At 46.2% G+C, this 20,195-nt stretch overlaps 1 protein-coding gene across 10 annotated transcripts in view; it reads right to left on the bottom strand.

Annotated features, from left to right (window-relative positions):
• The window catches only part of HUWE1 (HECT, UBA and WWE domain containing E3 ubiquitin protein ligase 1), a 179,190-nt gene that overhangs the window by 57,671 nt on the left and 101,324 nt on the right, over positions 1-20,195 (bottom strand). For 9 of the 10 annotated variants that reach the window (XM_075668491.1, XM_075668500.1, XM_075668495.1 and 6 more), the window contains 7 exons: positions 19,881-20,033; positions 17,221-17,382; positions 13,267-13,651; positions 12,081-12,170; positions 9,267-9,322; positions 8,564-8,642; positions 3,012-3,098 (listed from right to left, as the gene is read on the bottom strand). In XM_075668491.1, the coding sequence (XP_075524606.1) occupies positions 3,012-3,098; positions 8,564-8,642; positions 9,267-9,322; positions 12,081-12,170; positions 13,267-13,651; positions 17,221-17,382; positions 19,881-20,033 (1,012 nt within the window). The remainder of the gene's footprint in view (positions 1-3,011; positions 3,099-8,563; positions 8,643-9,266; positions 9,323-12,080; positions 12,171-13,266; positions 13,652-17,220; positions 17,383-19,880; positions 20,034-20,195) is intronic. The other variant, XM_075668499.1, reaches the window with a different exon arrangement.

Here is a 20,195-nt window from a genome sequence, read left to right as displayed (position 1 = left end):
AGTTACCACTGCAAATAGGTATTCTGCCAAGCGGAGGTTTGCTCGAAAACGGACACACCTGGTGAAAAAAACAAAACTTTGCACAGAGTTTAGTCCACAGTGGATTGGACTGTACTTCACCTGAGTGGAATCGTAACAGCCAACGGAGCTTAAGACAGCTAAAAGAGTGCTGATGCAATAACTGTGCGGTTTGTAGGATGTAAATATTGATAAGGTTTAATACCCCAGAGCTACAACACATTAGTAATGAGGACACCATATTGCGCTGCCTATTTGACTGCCCAAGCTTTTGTTTATGTGGAACCAGTACCCATGACATTTCCCTTGTATTCCACGTAGTTGCTCATGCAAGTTCCACGAGCTCCTAGATTTTAATGCAAGTGCCCCCCCTTTTTTTAAGGGTTGTAAAACCTCTAATCTCTCCACCGCATTGCCTCTTTGCATTGAATACCGTAATTACTCTCATAATGATCGCACCTTATTGTAAAAAAAATTGACGCAAATTCAGGGGTGCAATCAATACGCGGATTAAATTTCCCACGAAAAGAAACATTTTCTTTTTTCATCCCGCATTTGCTGCGGAATGACAAGCAGGCGGCTGCCGCTGTAGGGTTGAGAAAGAAAAGGACTAAACAGCAGGCTTCCCATTGGCTATGTCATAGACTCTGGCAAAATAGCAGCTTGAAGCACTTGATTCAATGCCACTCTATATAGTAAAACCTTGTCAATACAGTTTGCGGGAACGTCTATCAGGTACGCGCTAAGCGATGTACAAATTAACTGCCAATAGCAGGTGAGGGGGCTATATAGATTTGCCAGCAAAAAAGAGAAAAAGAAAAAAAACGAAAATTCAATTCTCACTCGAACAAGTGCAGACCAGATTTATTTGCGAGCAGGCAGCAAACTACAGATTCACTTGCCATCATGGCGGCCTTGCAACAACGATGGCATCCTCAACCTTAGCAAGGCCGTGCACCTGTTCCTCAATCAGACCTCACTTTTCTGCAAATGCCCTCATGACGGTCAACGCACTAGCCGCATCAGATAGGGAAGGGCCATCATCCACGTCGTCATCCACGATGACGACATGGAAGTCCCGCTAGAAGCTATTGGAGCAGGAAACATGTCATACATGTCATAACTACCAAGTTCTGACGTCGCTGTCGGCGGTGATTGCAGTATGGAAAGGTCTGTGCACCGCAATTTCGCCTGTCTATGGTATGCGCATATGCTATTTTGCCGATTCCATGGTTGTATGCGCCATAAAATGAAGCAAATACAGTAGAACCTTGTTCATACGCTTTGGAAAACAAGAAACACGAGAACAAAGGTACTAACCAGAAAAACGTACAATTCGAAGTAACAAAAAATTTTTGAAAGATTCAATTATTGTTGACATCTATGTAATGCAAAGCACCACGCATATTGTTGCAGCACGATACATCGACGCGCCACTTCAAGCTGGTGGTGCTGCGGCGGCCTGAGACGCATTTTGTTTTCCTGTTGTGTGTTTTGAGAGGGCAACGAGAAACTGAAACGAAATCGAGCTGGTGAGTGACGTCGGATGCAGCAGGAAACGGCGGCATGTTTGGATTATCGCCACCTACTAAAAGTGTGCAGTACGCTACCAATGGCACCACGCACGACGTGCTGTAAAGCAGGTAGGTGAAGATGCTTATCGCAATAGGTTTGGCAGCCACAGCAGTAAATGGGGCGTGCGACAGCCCGGGCAGGGATTTGCTGGTAGAGGGACAAGAAATTGTGCGCGCTGTTGTTTTCACGTGAGGCAGGCGGCTACATACTGTTCTCGAATGCGCGCACCTCGCGCATTTTCTTGTTCACATGGGATTTAGTGGCCGATAAACGTATACAATCACAGTATGCAGCAGGGCACAGCAGCGTGTTTCGGTCATCGTTCACTAAAAGCGTGTGCTATGCTACCGATGGCACAACCTGCCGTGCAACTGATAGCCGAAGATGCTAATCGCAATAGAGTTGGCGGTGGTAGCTGTGAATGCTGCATGCAACGACCCCGGAGAAGATTTGCTGGTACTGAAATGAGAAACTGAGTGCGTGCAGACGTTTTCATGTGAGACGGGCGGGCGAGTATTGCAGTGAAGCTGCCACGACGGGCAGCTATACACTGTTCTTGATCTGATATCTTGTTTTCGATCGGAAATGCGTGCATTTCTTTTTTTACATGGGATCTAGCGGCCAGAAAACTTATACGATTGCAGTTTGGCAACATACTGAACGCTAGTGCCAAAAAATAATGTTTTCCGGGAGCGTATGAACTGGTAAAAAATGAGCGTAACTCTACTAGGCAATTCTTTGTGTTCTTGATTGCGAACGTTGGCACTGGGAAAACGTACGTAACGGGAACGTATCAACAAGGTTCTACTGTATACGCACTAACCGTTTGGTATGCATTAGGCGCCTACGGCTTAAGCAGTCAGCCAATACATTAGGTTCAATGGCGACACGGCAGATGTTCATCGCGACTATAATTAAACTTAAATTATTTATGCGGGTACATATTAACAAGCTTTTACAGTAGTGTTTCAAACTGAATATTTTTAGTAGCTACCTGCAGGTGTTTGATGTGATCAGGGTCCAGGCTTTATAAAGACGACTTGTGTGTACACATAGCTACATAAGCGTGCGCGCGCACACACACACGCACACACACACACACAAACACACACACACACACACACACACACACACACACACACACACACACACACACACACACACACACACACACACACACACTGAAAGATGACAAGGTGTGTTAGGCCACACATAAAATAAATGAGGAGAATGAAGCACTACTTGCAAAGGGCAGCAAAGCAGAAAAAGCAATGCTTCATTAGACGGGAGATGAACAGCAGAAGCGGCAAAACAAAAGGACAGGACAGAACGGGAGTGAAGCAAGGAACAAAGGAAGGCAAATAAAGGAATGCCACAGACAAAAGGACAAGGTGACGACAAGCAGTTGGGACACTCACTATCACGCTGCGAGATCATCTGCGAGTCGTGTTCCTCTTGTGCCTCAACTCTGAGCGCTAGCTCGCCCCGGCCCGTCAGGCCACTCTCTGGAAACCGGACACCTCGCTGTTGACACGACTCTTCGCATGAACGACACTCGGCTTGCTCAGAACGGGTGCAAGCGAAGGATGTGCACCCAAGGCAATGACAAGGTGAGGGCAAAAGGCACACTGCACAACTGATAACCTGACAGGAAACCAACACGCAAGACCTCCAGAGCAGCCAGACAAGAGAAAGCCTTCCACGGGAGTGTACACACGCTAGCGGCTCTCGAGAACTTCACTTTAGCGAAATCCGACAATGCCCACTGTTTGTATGATTGGTCATTGCTTATTTCACAAATTTGAAACTGCCTGATCTAAATAGCTTGAAACAAACATGTTCACATCACCAAATTGTTTTAGGCATGTTATCTTTCCATAAACTGTATTTGGTTGCAGTCTCTCAGAGCCAATGATGCTGCTTCATCTACGCTTGCTACACATGAACTGCACTGTTGAATATAAAGTAGCATGGCCTCAACGTTAAGGACAGCCCTAGCGTGGCACTGTCAGAGGTCCCAAAACCACCACACAGGAATGATCCATTCCTAAACTTGCTGTATAATTCCAAAACCTCAAGTGACACTCCTGAACACTAAAGCCCTTCTACTGATGCTTCCGCTGGCCAGGCGAAGTACCGCCAACCTAGCTTCATCTCTCGCCGTTCCCATCAATCTATTATGTCAAGCGGAACTTGCATCTCAGCTTTTGGTTCTGAGCAGGAGAGACACCTTCTGCTTTCTGTTACTGCAGCATAGAATAGTGGGAGGGCAACAGAAATGAAAAATACAAATTTAGAGAACAGAAATCATGGACGCAGATCTGGTTTGAGTGACAAATTAGGTAATGGCGACTCATATCAACGGTTGGCGCTACTTAGCAAAAGTGGCCGTGGCGTGTGAATAGAGGGCTTTCATTGAACACGACAAAGCGTTCAGCATTTAAAGAAAATAAGCTAGACAATGACCGTCATCCCAACTTGATCATTCAAACAAATCAAGCTGCCACATTCAATGCAATAACACAGTGGGACACTCCGACTTCAGTTAAGTCTACATGGTGCAAACAAGCAGATGGCTTTGTGCTAAGACAGAACAGCACAAGACAAGAAATGAGGTACAAGAAATGAGGAACAAGAACGAGGAACATAAGCCCTGCCATTACAGACCTGACACTAACATTCACAAGCAGCAGACGTTGGTCATTGCAACAATTCACCACAAACTAACACCAGGACAGGAATCGACATTCACGGTTGCATGCAGCCAGTGAAAACGCTAGTGCTGTGCGGGGGTGTTTTTGGTTCTTGCAATGAAAATGATACAAGTGAGCAACTTGTGTGCCTGTTCTGCCATGAGCGGCGAATGCACAGCAATGATGCATTCTGGATATGGCAAATCTGTACTGTGGAAGCCCGCAGGGTGGAGGACGGTTCATGGTATGAGAAATGGTCATCCATTTCACTGTTACACGAACCTACAAAAGTGTTGATGCCAGGTTCGATCTCCACATTAGGACATTTTTTATTTCAGCTGCAAAGCTTCCTGAAATACTCATGGGTTTCCTTTGTAGCTTCATGCTACAGTAGGCTGGATGACAATTTTCCCTTTCATGCATTCTGGATCACCCACTTTTGGGGATACTTTTGGCTTCATGCCGCATTACCAGGCTAGCAGCATATTCTTGCAAACTTCATTTTATCCACTTAATTTTGTGAATCCGTAAAAAATTTGGTAAAAAATGTTTCACACAACATAAGCTTTAAAAATGCCTTATTGCTTGATGCAAAGTGCATCTTTGCATCTAAAGCTGCCAAAAATTAGATAAACTAAAGGATACTATGCTAAACTGACACCACTGGACATCGCATAGAGCGACACTTCACTGTAATAACGAGTATTCCTTAGGTGCGTGCAAATATTTAAAAAGCGAATAGTATCGAATATTTTAAATATTTGTATTCTATAAAAAAGCAGATATTTGAAAACGTTCAAATATTCCGTTGGATACAAAATTTGAACCAAATCTAATGTATTGCTAGCTGTGCGGGAGCAAACACGGTTGTTCGCATTTGTTTCTGATCTGGGACTACTGGGGTGATATTGTGCTGAATTTTGTGACAATTTCATGCCGCTAGTGAAATTTCGTCTGTAAAGCACACTTAGCCACTAAACGTCTAAAAGTTGCGGGAAAGTTAGCCTCTCTGTAGCAAGAGCCAGGTTTGCCAACAGCGAGGGTGCACATTTTTTTATTTTTCTTTTAAGCACCACCCCTAGTTCTACGCTTCTTGCTTGACACCAAATGCGATGAGTGACGACTGGCACAGACAGGGTCAAATGCCTCTGAGCTTACGGGCATTGGATGCAGTATAATAAGGCACAGGCTGGTGAGGACAGTGGGAATTACTAAATTTTCCAAGTTAACATAAGCCAAAATACGCTATGTTTAATGGCTTTCTAGTCTAGTTGTTTTTGAACTTTTACAATGCAATTACAATGTTCCAACATAATAAATTAACCCAACTTGCTAATAAATGCATGTGCACATCATTATTCGATATTTAAATAAGTATTTGTACTCTATTCGTAATTGAAAATTGATATTCACACACCCCTAGCACCTAGTTGTTATTTCAAAATATTTCAACCAGATAACAAACGGGCAGAGGATGCTTCATACTGTTTAACGATCCCAGTGCATACAGGTTTGCTGGCAAGATGTCCCGAGCATTTAATGCAGCCATTTTCTAGGCTGGCTTACCTTTAAGCATTTACTTCACACCATTGCAATGAAACTGTTCAAAGACAACTTCAAGTGTGATATCAACCTTGAATGGCAAATTCTGGCGGCATATTCTGCAAACAAACCCATCCTGTCAGCTACAGTTCACTGCAGGCCAGACTGCGAGTATTTCCCAAAACCTTAACATCCAGCCCCTATAGCTGATCCTTTCATTTAAGAAGGTCTCAGTCTTGCAAGAGGGCAAGTGGAACAGAAAAAGCAACATGCACAGTACAAATGCTTTTGTTCGCAGAATGTGAATATCCAATTTTCAAAAATTATTCATATGCTAACAGGCCATGCAGCTCAACAGCGAGGACCCTCGAATCTTCCTGTACTAATATCTCACTTCTCGTAAGACTCGCTCTCCTGGGGTTCGGCTTCCCTGCATGACACACACAGTGGTGGGAGCCAGTGCTTTAGTTATGCAGCTACGAGAGATGGGGATGGAGTGCTAGCACTATCATGCTAGCCCCACCTCACATCGTGCATAACTCCCGTCTAACATTAAGTTGCTTCAGCCTCCTTGGTTGCAGTACGCAGGCGTGTGCAGATCGAATGCGCTCTCATCTCGGCACAACTGTTGCTCACCACCGGGCTATCCTACGGAAGGCTTCCTGTTCAGCATCAGAGCGCGGTGCAGGTGTGGGTGAATACACTCGCCTGTATGTACTTCAGTTTGTGCAACCACACTCACAAATGACTTAGGCCTCAAGAGTCTGGCATGGCCTCAAATTAATTTGGTATCCCTACACGGTGAGTCCAACTGCGATTACTCAGCGTGTCTCATCAAGGAACAAGTCCATATACTCGTGCAAAGATCACACTTTTTTTTTGGTAGGGTGCCGCCAATGCACAGATAGACCATTTGCAATTCAATTTTCAGTCCACATACAGAAAAAGAAAAGAAGTCCTTTTTTTTGCCATTATAACAACACACTATTTGGTGTATGTCTGCAGGAGCACTTGTTCCCATTCTTCAGTCGTAACAATGTCATTGCCACTAGGACATGGCTTCATCAACATCTTCAAAGCGACAGTAGTCCTCAGTGTCATCCATTGCCTTAGAAAAGCTTCGTATGTGGTTAAGCGTTTCCATTGCAGGCAATCGTGCTATGCCACTGTGAAAGTGACCACCACAAAGAAACTATGGCACATGGCGCTGGCAAACAAATCGTACGTACCAGCAAGGGTCTCACAGGTGGCACACAGCAGATTTTTTTCACTCCATTTTTCAGCCAAGTTAGCAAGTGTAGCCCTCCCTCACTGCAGTATATGTGGTAGTCTACGTATAACGACGCAATTGCATGTAATACTGTACGAAATCCAGTACTTGAATTTGATACCAAGTTTGACTATTTCAAATTATTATTCGGCACTATTCAATCAAATTAAAGTTAAACGAAGGAGCACATCCAAAGAGTGATGACAGAAAGAGCCACTGGCACCAGAGAAAGCAAAAACACGCGACCAGCGTGCATGACAGCCTGGCAAAAGAATGCTGGGACAATGGGAGACAATTATGCACAAATATGATGACGGTACGCGGTGTAGACACACAAAGGACAAGGCAACAGGCCAGGCAGAGAAAGGGCAATGGAACAATAAGCAATGCCACAAGTGTACAGGAAGCCACACAAGAAGCCTCACAGCAAGAGAGATATACCACATCACTTGGGTGAGAACCACAAGCTTTTGAGAGCCACAAGCGTTTGCATCAATGTTTTACGCCCCCCAAACCAAATAAACCTACGCGACTTGAATCAATGCCAACATGTGCAATGGACGGTAACGAAGCTATCAAGTTCGGTATATATCGTGAAGACAGTTTCAGTACTTCCACTTGGCAGTATTCGCTTGTAAAGTTAGCTTTGCCATGATACAGCCAGTTATCTGGTGAAGCATGCCAACCAGGGAAAGTGCACGTTGCAGGACATAACACGCGTTCCTTAATTTACAAATGCATATGCGACGCCTCCGGTCACAGTACGAGCACTGAGATGCGTAATAAGTTTACTAACAGGCCTTTAGAGTTATTATATAGACCTTTGTTCGACATTTGCTTCCCTTTTGCTAGCTTTCCCAAAACGTAGAAAAGTTTTCTTCACTTACACTGGCCCCTTTCTATTCTTTGTGTGCTTCAACCACATAACACAGCAGAATTGCAGCGAAGCTGACTAACCAAGTTCGAATTGTTTGGTGAAGGCCAATTTTGAGATCAAAACAGAAATTTGGGCCCATAGGAATGTATGAGCACTGGCCAGCATCTTAAGTAGGAATCTAACTTAAAACAAATTAACTGGAGTCAAATTAGCGAAAGCCTACCGTACGACAAAGATGAGTTCGGCAAGCTAAGTCTGTCTCCATCTGTCGTGAACAAAACGAAAAACGTGCCATGACAAGCCATAGTCAAAAACTCCAGACAGATGGCGCAAAACTTTAGACAACGAAGTTTTTCTTCCCCAATCAAGTTGACAAATGTCTTCAGTTTCTCCCTTAACAATGCAAACTTGTCAAGTGCACGGTGTTCTTTCTGGCTGTGGGACCCTCACACAAGCACATGGAATGAAGAGCAAGATCAAACAAGCGTTTTGGCAAGCAGCTGAACAATTCAGTAAAAGCAGAGGTGGGAGCCAAGCAGTGAGGGAGGGGAAGAACAAGATGCCAGAGCAAGGTGCTCTCATATTCACCAAGGACGGGTGCATTTTCGGGGTCCCTGTCCAGCAGGGCATCCACAATGCCCACCAGGTCCACACCATCAGCCTCATTCTGCAAAGCACACATGAAGGAGCATGTCAGTCAAGAGTCCAAAGAACGGCATTCTGCAGGACAAACAGACACAAAGATGCACCAACATCCAGCCTTGAACGCACACTAAAATCATGGCTGGAGTAATGTAACAATTCTCTTACAATGCTATTCTGTCAATATCTTGAGCAGCGCTCCGTTTACACTAATGGTTATTTGTGAGCTTTTATGGTGCAAGGGCCAGGGATGGCCAAAGAGCATCAAGAAATGGTCTTTAGTCGTTGGTGCTGCCACTGACCACAGGTACATGTAAAATGGCTGCATAGAGGCCTAAAAACAGCCGTTGCAATTACATGGATGGGCCAGCCTTGAACAATGAACAAGAAAGGAACGAAATTGTTATTGCCTCGACCATCTGCTTATCCTTACTGCATGCTAGCTAATCTGTGCCACCCCCACCAGGTGTATGCACAATGCTGATTAGCTAGCATGTCTCAATGCTGGAAGTTGGGGGGGGGGGGGGGGACAGCACTACGATTGTAATGGCGTTTGTTGTAGCACAATACTAAAGCTTTGTTATGTGTCCACCCACTATTCAGTGCAGGAAAGACGTAAAATCATGATGGCATCAGAAAGGCTGCTCACCAGAACAGTGCCGCTGTCACTGCAGACGACAACTGCTTCCTCGGGGACGGCATGGGCTGCACGAAGAATGAACACGTTCACAAGGTTGAAAATTATCACAACAGAGCCAAGAAAACTTGATCACACGCCACCTCTGTTTAGGTATGGCCGAAAACATGAGCCCACAAAGAATGCTGCTTGAACCTATGTTTTCCGGTACATGTGAATTCTCAATTTACAGGTTCGAAGCAGATACCAGTACAACATGCCACATTTAGTTCATGTGCATTAAATTGCATCATTATGCTACAGTAAAACCTCATTAATTCAAATTTCATGGGACAGACAAAAGAAATTTTCTAATTAACCAAATGTCAAATTATCAAGGGTATCAAGAAAACAAACAATTGCTTGCTACATCAACATGCTTTTATTTAGTAAATGAATGAGCAAATCCTATTTCTATTTTGCACAAAAGCAGCGCAGAAGGTGCAATTTTCGTCATCTTGCGACTGATTGGCTCTGGAAACGGCAAAGGCGTCGCAAATTCCTTCGCAGCGCAACTCTTTTGAGTTCCGAAGGCATGTGGCTGGCGCACACCAGTTCAAAACGAAATTACTGTTTGCTGCAAGCACTATGGATGAAACTGTGGTGACTATCGGCGGGACCACGGATGGTGGCACATGGCTAATGCAGTTTTATGCGCAGCGGTAAAATAAAAAATGCTTCTATACAAAGAAGCTTGAGAACAAGGACTGCGGAAAAGGTGATGGAACGAAAAATGTTAGGCGTAACGTTAAGAGACAAGAAGAGAACGGTGTGGACCAGAAGGCAAACGGGGATAGCCCGCACTATAATAGACATTAGGAGCTAAAAATGCAGCTAGGCAGGCCATGTAGTCCGTACGGTGAGTAACCGGGGGACTATTAAAGTTACAGAATGGGTGCCAAGAGAAGGGAAGCACAGTTGAGGATGGCAGAAAACTAGGTGGGGTGATGAAACTGGGAAATTTGCCGGTGGAAATTGGAGTCGGCTAGTGCAAGACCGGGGTAATTGGAGACCGCATGGAGAGGCCTCCTTCCTGCAGTGGACATAAAAATAGGCCGATGACGATGATGAAAATTCGCTGTCGTTCACGTACGATTTCCACTGATGACTATGGCGATGCAGGCTTCATCGTTTCCTATCAGTTGGATGCTAGAACCATTTTTGCTGTTTTGTGTGGCACAATCGCGGTGTTCCATGCTCTCCGGGCTCCGAGTTGTCCAAAATAACCAATGCACCGTCAAACATGTCAGAATTAACGAGCTTCATTGCATTGAATATTGCATACGTCTGCGGGGACCAGAGGACGAGTCCGAATTACCCTATTTTCCAAATTAACGAGGGTCAAATTGACGAGGTTTTACTGTATAATGAAACGGTTCTTGCACTTTTTTTTATGTGTCGCAATAGTTCCACTACCGCCGACTGCAACGTTCCGGTGGACTTAGTTTGCATTTTCTGCTTTTCTCGCTCATTTATAGCCCAACCCACTTGGATTCACCTATAAAAAATTGGACAATGAAGCCAGAGAGGGCATAAAGGAAATTGATATGTTACATTTAAATTATATGTAAAAATAGGGTAGAGGGCTGCCTTCAACCACCATGGCCAAAAGCGGAACTGGCTAACACTCGCAAGGCTAATCTTTAGGGCTGTGCGAATATCAAAATCTTCTAATATGAGCTGAATACAAATACTTATCGAATATTGAATCGAATACTGAATAATGACATGCACATGCATTTATTACCAAGTTGGTTTATTTTAAGATGTTGGAATATTGCAATTACATTGTCATTGGTAAAAAAAATTTAACTTTTAAGCCATCATACTAAAAGATCATATATTTGGCTCATGTTAGCTTTGGAAAACTTGATAATTTCTGCTAGTTATCTGTTGTCACCAACCTGTGCCTTATTATACTGCACAAATTTTCCGTTAACTCACAGGCATTTGACCTGTACCAGTTGTCACATCGCATTTGCTGTCAAGCAATAAGCTCAGGATTGGGGGTGGAACCTGCAAAAGAGTGCACCCTCGCGGTCCGCAAACCCGTGCGCTTTGCAACTGAGAGGCTGGCTTTCCTGCACAGCTTGGACATCCAGCGGCTAAGCCCGTTTTACGGGAAGATTTCGCTAGCAGCATGAAATTATTGCAAAATTCACCACAACAACAGGCACACTTTCTTAGATTAGATGGAAATAAACGTTAAGAACTAGATTTGCTCCAGCACAGACTGCAATATATTCGATTTGTTTCGAATATGCGTATCCAATCTAATATTCAAAAATTTTCAAATCTAGTTTTCGAGTTAAACACGAATAGTAAAAAACATTCGTAAAGATTCGAAATTTTCGAATATTTGCACACCCCTAATCTTGCACATACACACACATACGCACAGTAAGCCGAAGAAATTGGACAGCTGCCACTGTCGCTGATCTGGTAAAGCACAGCACATGGAATTGAAAGATGTGGGGTCGGCTCTCGCCTGAAGCAAGTTATATTTTTGTCCAATTTCATATTCCTTTAAATTAGTGTACGTAATTAAAAACAACGGTTAGTTTCCCCTGTGCTTTCTCGGGTCTCATTGTTTCTTTGCATGGCTGTGACTAAAAAAAAATAAGGCTCCACAAATCCACTTATTCTCCCTGTCTTGACATAGTTGCCTCCGTTCCATTAGAAAGTTTGAATGTTTCGTCAGTTAGCCTGGCCTCAAAATGACAAGGTGGACTGAAAATGGCAGAGCAAGAGAAAATCTAAAAACAATAGTCTCCAAGCACAACTCACATTCGCTGTCAGTGTTGTCGTCTACTGTAACATCTCCATAGGCATTTGTGGCCTCCGAAGAACTCATCTCGGCATTTCGACCCCCAACAGCTGCAAAAAAAAATAAAAAATAATGGGGGTGGGAAAGGGGAAGTTCTAGTTCACCACCACATTCACGACTTCACGAAACAGCCTGCAGAGACAAGAAGTTTTGGGGGAGTTTTTTAACATGTGGAGTCAGCCACAAAAGTTTACACGACATGAAATTTGCAGAAAACAAACAGAACTCAGGCAAAAACTGAGAACATAGTCATGACTTAAAAGTTTCAGTTTGCATTAGCTTTTGCGACGTACTCAGCAACCTGCTAAACAAGAACAGATCCAATTAGCCATAACAAATCAGAAATTCACACTTGTCCTGAAAAACCTGTGTTCAATAAACTTCTGTGGCTGACTGTACGTACCAGCTAAGCATTTACTGTGCAGTACAGCTCCCTCCTTCATGTAGTGCACCCACACAGCACAGGCATGACACAATGACAGATGCCAGCCTCCTCTCCCTTCCCTTGGCAAGTTTTACAGCTGGCAGTGAGACTGTCCTAAGTAAGCATTGCTGTTGTCATTATGCAACTCGTATTCCAGCACACCATTGCTTTGTTTCATCACCCTTTCAATAAGTGCATGTGTGCTTCTACCGTGTGAAAACATGTGCAGGCCTGTCCCACTCTCCTTAGAAGCACACTGCATGTGTGTGCATCTGTGCAGCACACTATATTCCAAACATGCATGCCATACTGCATCCACTGCGTTGTCTCCTGTACTCCATTTCATACTTGGCAAGCAATGAGCTGTGCTACACGAATAGGACGGTCATGTGTGTTAAAGTGGGCTGGTAGGTGCATGTGGTAGCATATCAAATAGCGCAAAAGGACAAGACGTAATGCCTAAAACAGCAGTGCCTAGGCCATCTACGCTAGAAATACCATATTAGCACTGTTGAATTTCCTTCAAAGCGCGGCCATAAAAGCCTCACTGTGAACGATTTGCAGTGCAGCTTTCCTGGATGTGCAATGCCTTCCACAGAATAACTACTTCATGCATTATAAGTACACCTTATGGACTTAAGGATACGTCAATTCAATTCGAGGTTCGAAGATTTTGCTGCCAGATGTCATACCAATGTGCCACCGACTCCAAGACAACTCACGGTCAAGAGGCGGTGGCCCGTCGTCGCCCTCTCGGTGCTCCTCGTCGCCAACCCGTGCGTGCACTTCCTCCTCGTCCTCCCTTCCCTCGTCGTGAGAGGCCAAAAGAAGCGGTGTGCGGGAGGAACTGCCCGCTGCGCCCCCAGGTCCACCGGCGCCGCCTGGCCCTGCCCCTCCGCTCTGCGAAGAGCCCGTCCCCTTTCGCCCACCTCTGGGGTGCCCACTTCCGGGGGCCGCCTGTGAGGGCAGGTTGACTATGCGAGACAGGGTCTCCAGGGGTTTCAGGGCCGAGTTGACTGTGGCAGCCATGTGCGGTGAGGAGAGATCCAGGTTGTGCGGAATGCGTGCCAGGTCTGTCACCAGGCCTCGGCGTAGCAACACCCGCACCTGACAGAGCAGGAAGTCAAAACACAATGTCAAGCCAAACTGTAACTGAAGCAGTTCTAATATATACAGTTAAACCTCAATGCAGTAGAACCCCGCTGTTACGTTCCTCACTGCTGTGTTTTCCCGGCTGCTACGTCGCTTTCATCCGGTCCCGGCATAGCTTCCGTAGGATCCAATGCATAAGGAACCCCGCTGTGACGTAGTAGCTGTGAAAACGTTCCCGCATGATGCGTCGCAACCCGAACCCGCCTGGGCTAAAGTAGGCAACGCGCTCCAACCACCATTTTTTTTATTTGCTTTTGACGAGTTTGACAGGGCTTGGCTATGGAACTGGCTGCAAGAAGCCGCACGCCAGTTCGAGAGGCCGCCACTAGGTGGCCACTCGTGAAAAATGCTCTCACTATCATCACTGTGATTACGGTCACCGCATGGTTTGTTGGGCGGGTCGACTCGCGGAGGAAGGAAACTCGGGAGAGGCCCTGGCGTCACTCTTCAGGAAGCTATAGCTAAAGAGAAGTCGGAAGTTGGCGTTGCTCTGCCTATCGGGCCAGCTCTCCTCTCTTGTTTACATTTCTTGCGAAACCACGCAGCGCTGCGCGCAACCGGGCTGCCCGGACGCGCGCGCTCTGCAGCAATACTAAACAATCGTTACACGTGTGGGGATGCGCGACTCTCTCGCGTCCCCTGATATGCTTTTCCCGCATGGCGCGTCTCCTGTAATCCGGCTTCGGCGCGTGGCCTGCGTGATGCCCGCGGCGGTTGTGTGGTTGGGGCGCAGTGCGAGAGATGGCGCGAGTGTTGCGCTGCTAACGCCGCCTCACGGCAGGGTTACTTGGGGGCGCAGGGGAGGACAGGCTGGCTTTCCCCGGCGGGTCGGCGAACGGCGCGGATATTTCCGCGCGCGCTGCGACCATGCTTCTGCGAGACCGCCTCGCGTGGCCGCCTTGGAATGCGCCACGATTCGCGTGACCACACACGCGAAGGACCAGGCGTTGGGATCCAGCATGGGGCGAACATATTCGGTCGCTTTCGGTCGCGGTGAGTCAGACTTCTAGATTTGTCGCGCGCCCATCGGCATGTTTTGTGGATAGCAACTCGGCTAGCAGGCATTGATTTATGAAAGGTGCAATAAATGCCCTTGTGATTGTTTGCACTACTGTGTTCTCGTTCCTTTGTCCCAAGAGTACGGAGGTGAGAGGACCCCACACACGTTAGCATGATTACGCCAAAGAGGGCAAAATTTCCCGCGGAAATTCATTCGTCCGTTGCCGTTGCCTGGCGCAGTGACGAGGAGCACGAGCCACATGATGCCAGGGAGTTGCCAAATCCTAGCTTAGGAGAAGCCGTCGCGGCTCTGGACCTCCTCCGCAGGTACGCCGCACCTCACAGCGACGCTGACAGCAATGCGGCCTTCCAGGCTATTGAGAAACGTGTGGCGATTTCTAGCGAGCGAAAGAAACGGCAAGCCACCATTCGAGACTTTTTAAGTTCTAAGCGCACTCTGTGGAAATAAATTGTCTATAGTTGAAGCTGCACTTTTTTCATTCATTTTCGGAGCTTTCCTCGCTGTTGCGTTTTCCCGGCTGTTACATTTTTTTTCCTCGGTCCGGTGAAAAACGTATGAACGGGGTTCCACTGTATAACAAACTTCAATATTATGAAATTCTCGCCATAACGAAGTATTCAACTTCTCATAACCTCTTGTCTACAGAACACATGTATTTAGAACCTCAATATAACAAAGTGCGTTCGCATGCAATTTCCATGTAACAAAATTTCACTGCCACCGAAAAGGAATTTTAAAAATTCTAATGGAAACTTCCGCAGATGCAGGTGATCAAATGATTGAATTACAAGGAGCAGCTTGCAAACTCGCGAGCTGCGCCGGAGAAGAGCGACTGCTGGAGAGGAGCTGCGTCATGTTCCATATAAAGTTCAAATATATAAGATCCCATCGCATCCCACACACTGTGTGCTTTAGGTGCGAGCGAAAGCAGAGTGCAATGGTGAAGCAAGAAAGATGGTGGCTTCACCAGTGCCACCTCCCCACGCGAGCATAGGAAAAGAGGGGGAGGGGAGCGAGCTGGTGTCAACGCAATCAAGTGCCCGAGAGGGGGCGAGGCAAGTTGGCGTGCGTCTCGGCTGTGGCTGCACATGGCTGCAAGCGCAGCTGAGCGCATGCGCAGCCATGCCGAGACGGCGTGGCATCGTGTAAGCTGTCTTCACGTGCATTTGGTATTGCAGGTTGCGCAATCTGGAGTTTCAGTGAGCCATTGGAGCGAGAGGCAGAGCAATCATTCGCTCTCTTTGCCAGCGCTTTTCATGATAGTGTCCTCCCAGTGCAGGCGACGCTATCAGTCGCGGGGCAGAGAGCGTGCAAAAGTACTGTCGATGTGAAGATATCGTCAACGTGGCATAAAACCGCATCATTCGTCGCCGACTGCCGAATTCATCAAAGTGAATTGCTTTTTTTCGGTTGCCCGATAATTTGGAAAGTTTTGCAGCCCCTATCCGTGTAAGAAAAATCGATCGGCGACTATACTAATCTACATAAAAGGTCGAATTTCAATTCAACAAAATTTCGATATAACAAAGCAAATTGCTGATTTTACTGGCTTGGTTATATCGAGGTTAAACTGTATTGCCAAAAAGTGATTGAAAAAGGGAGGAGTATAGACTCGCATAGAGTCTTGTAAGAGCCGAACATTTCCCCCAATTTTGAAGACACGCCGCCCTTGCATGGGACCGAACATTTTCGTCAAAAGGGTGCCAGCGCAGCCTTGACTTGTGCACATCCCGAATCCCCGGATGTATCATTGCATCAGAGGTCAATGCGCAGCTCTCGCAATCTAGTAGCGGCAAGCGCAAGTACGCATCATGCAAAATTGCGTTGATGTGCGCGCACGGCATCGGGGCACCAAACACCATTGCTGCTGCGTAGAATTTTTTTTTTTAGTACACGAGTGTACACTCAAGCCCTGTAGTGCACAAAGCGAATGCTGTACATACACACTACAGTTGCATGTAGCTGCGGCCTGCTACATAGCGTAGATACTGTGGCCACCACGGGGTGCTAGAACAAGTGCAATGCAGGCGCCAAAACCAGATCTAGTGGCATCTACATTAACACCCCAGATCAAATTTGAACTGCGTACCACGGTGATGTTCAATACATCGGGTGTTGCAGGCACACCTTGCTCCACCGCAGCCTTCGCAGTGCAAGGCATTGAAGATGGAGCGGGAGCACCCCGAAGGGGATCACAGGCAATCTTTACCAATAACTGCGCTTCTACTGAACGCATTGAAGTACTTTTTGTCGCAAAGTATTTCTGAAATGGTCTATGTTAACTTCAAATGCATTTCTCTACATCGATATAAAGTGATTCAGAGCCCCTTAAAGAAGAACTCTCTAAATTAAGAAAAATTTTTAATCCCAATGCAGCGATGGGCAATGACATGGACTACCAATCTGCCCCAGTGAAAGTCCGGTGAAAGTCCAGCTGACCAAGTGGCTGGAAACCCATTCCGCTTGACAGACCACCTCAGTTGCAAAGGGCAGCGGTGCTCACCATGTTGTTCATGCTAGCATGAAGCTGCCGGAAAGAGGAGGCAGCCTGGGCAGGCGGACACGACTCGATCATGGTGCCGACCAGACCGGTCAGCGCTTGGATGCGGGCATGCTTCTCCGCCGTCTCGGGTAGCGCGAGTGCTCGCTGCAGGGCTGCCTTCACCTGGAGAACGAACAAGTAATTTTAGTGTCAGCACTGGCAACTGGCAAGTCTCCCCGGCCCTCTCGAGAACGGCCAGAAGGCAAGAGGCAACATAGTCACCGTGCTGGCAGGTCACATAGCATGTTTTCTTTCTCTGAACATTCAAAACAACCCGAGCCTTTCACTAAGGCATCTTGTTCGGCTGGTTGGTGGGACACTGCAAGTATTATACTCAAGGAATGATGAGCAACAGGGAAACCTTGAAGTATAACACTCCATATGTGCATTTATTTTAGAGTGTCCTACGAATCTGGTCACTATAAGTGCTATGAACACTGACCTAAATGAGCAAGAAAGAATTACAGCTGTTTCACGCAAACCGGAAAAAAATGGAAATTGGTGGAAATGCGCACTAGTTAGTTCTACATTGACGCATTTCATGTAGTGGGTACCGTATATAAAGCATAAACAGATAAAAGGACAGAGGCAAGCAGGTGTACATGCAGAGCTGTGTCCCATCTCAATATCTCCTGTGTACTTGGCTGTTCCTGCTGTACGCACAGTATCTATATGAAATCTAGGCTGGCCTTGATTCTAAGCCGACCCCCAAAGGTGCGAAGCCAGAAAAAGGAAAAACTTGCCTCGAAGGTAGGCCGAACAGAAAAGTAAGAACAGTGTTCACAAAATGAAAACGGCATTTACTTAATATGAATATGCCAAGCTCTACATCATCATTGCTGCTTGCCTCATCGCTATCTTCCATATTGCCGTTATCTCCTTGTCACAGCACACGCAACAAGCGTCTCCCATTGCCCCCTCCAACGATGAACTCTTTTCTCATAGATGCTGAAGCCCTGCCTGGCATGAACGTTTGACGATGCCTCTGTGGCTAGAATAACTTTTTGTTTGAAAGCAGCACTACAGTGGCATCACGCGTTTGGTATCATTACAATAATGCCATGCCGTATGCCGACATGACAGACGTCAGAATGGAGACGTCGTTCATTTACTTATTACTTCAGTTGGCTACTAGTGTGGCTAGTAATGGCTGCGGTACTGGCTTTTCTAGCTGGCCCTCGCTATGCATCATATTTATCCTTTTCAATTGAAAACTGGCGCAATCCTGCGAATCTAAGCAGACCCTAGAGTATGGCATATTATTAAAAAAAAAAATCTAACGACCTAGATTTGAATAAATACGGTACTTGCACTGGTCATTCCAGCCAGGCTCAGCGCGTATGAGGCAGGCATTTTGAAATGTCGGTGATATGGTAACGCAGATGTAGGGTCATACTTGATTCTAACACGTGCACAATTTTTGGGCCCACTTAATCAGAAAGTGCACATTAGATTCGAGTAGATACGGTACTCGCTTGCCTTGTTTGGTTACAGTGCGCAAATGGTAGACTGGGGGGGCTGTCAGTGTCTCGAACTTCATTTGCCTGCTCCAAGATTCAGTTACCACAATGATAGGTTTGGCTGCAAGCATGGGACTTTGTCTTGTATGCTTCATTCAAACCTGTGCCTGTAAAATGCTATTTCGTGAGCATGCATGGATGTATGATTTCATTGCTGTGTAGACTATGCAAACGCAACAAAAAACATCAGCAGCAATGAAGCTGTTATATTGAATTTGTTTTTATGGTAAATCAGCTGGAGCTTTGTGCCTAGAAGTCGATCCCTCCACATGCCTTAGTACAAGTGCTTAGGTTAGTCTACCGTCTGTCTTCCCGTTTTCTGTGCTTGCTCTATCAGCATGGTTGTGCCGACTGCAAAGACATGCCGAGTACATTGTGATCCCGCAATTAACAGGAAGTGATCACATGTGCGGAGACGGACGGAAATTGGGCCGCATCACAGGCGTTTGTCCCGAGACTTGCGTGCAGGACTGGCGCAAACAGAAGGAGAGCCATTCTACTCCGGCGGCTGCTGCGTATGACCATGCGGCCCCTATCTTGAAAGCCATCTGCGATGGAGACAGAGTCTACACGTCTATGTGCACCGCGATGTGTTCTTGTCACTTGGTTCAAATTGAAGCAAGAGGCAGCGTGAAGGTCAATTCGCTCGCTCTCCTGCTACCGCACTTCCTCACTCCAGTATTTTGATAAGAGTTTCCATGGTCATTGAGTGAGACATGTTAATGTCTGCTTGAGTGTGCATGACACCATGTTTGTTAATTTAGTTGGTAAATGTATGTTTAAAAGTGTATACGGCTGATAAAACTAGTATCCTCACTTCGTATAGCTATCTACTAATTTGCCATCGGAGTCGATGCTTTGCTTTTCGGGCGAAACTACTTTTTTTTTTTTATCGCAACTAGTGCATTGAGAGTAAATCTTTCGTTTTCCAGAAGAGAGGAAGTTGTATTTCTGTATGAAAGAATGAGGCACGGCACTATCAAGAACTTTCTTCCTTTAGGTCAGGGCAAATGGGTGCACATTACAATCGAGGGCGCGTTAGAATAGACTAAATATGGTAGTTGGAAGTCTGCAACATTGGAGAGGCCGAAAAGTTAGCACCTCGATGACAAGGGTGGTCTGCGTGTCAGGAGAGTGGTTGGCCGAGGCTAAGGCTGCCACTAGGACTCTGGCCAAGGCGGGGCTATCCTTGTCGCCCGCTTTCTGGCACTGGGGCAGCAGGTGGTCCAGCAGGAAGCCCAGGGCGCTGATCTCCTGCACGAGAATGGACACTACTGCTTCACCTTGCTTGGTACTGCATCAAGGAACACTTTATCAGCTAGCCTCTTTAGTATTCTCATGAAACTGCCGCGATGCTTCATTTTTTAGAACTGCACAAAAGACTGTCAACCAAACAGGTACAGGATGGATGGACCA

The sequence above is a fragment of the Dermacentor variabilis genome, chromosome 9 (assembly GCF_050947875.1).
Source record: "Dermacentor variabilis isolate Ectoservices chromosome 9, ASM5094787v1, whole genome shotgun sequence".
Taxonomy (NCBI): Eukaryota; Metazoa; Arthropoda; class Arachnida; order Ixodida; family Ixodidae; genus Dermacentor; species Dermacentor variabilis.
Note: the sequence above shows the minus strand (reverse complement) of the source record. Positions and strands in the feature narration are given on the sequence as shown.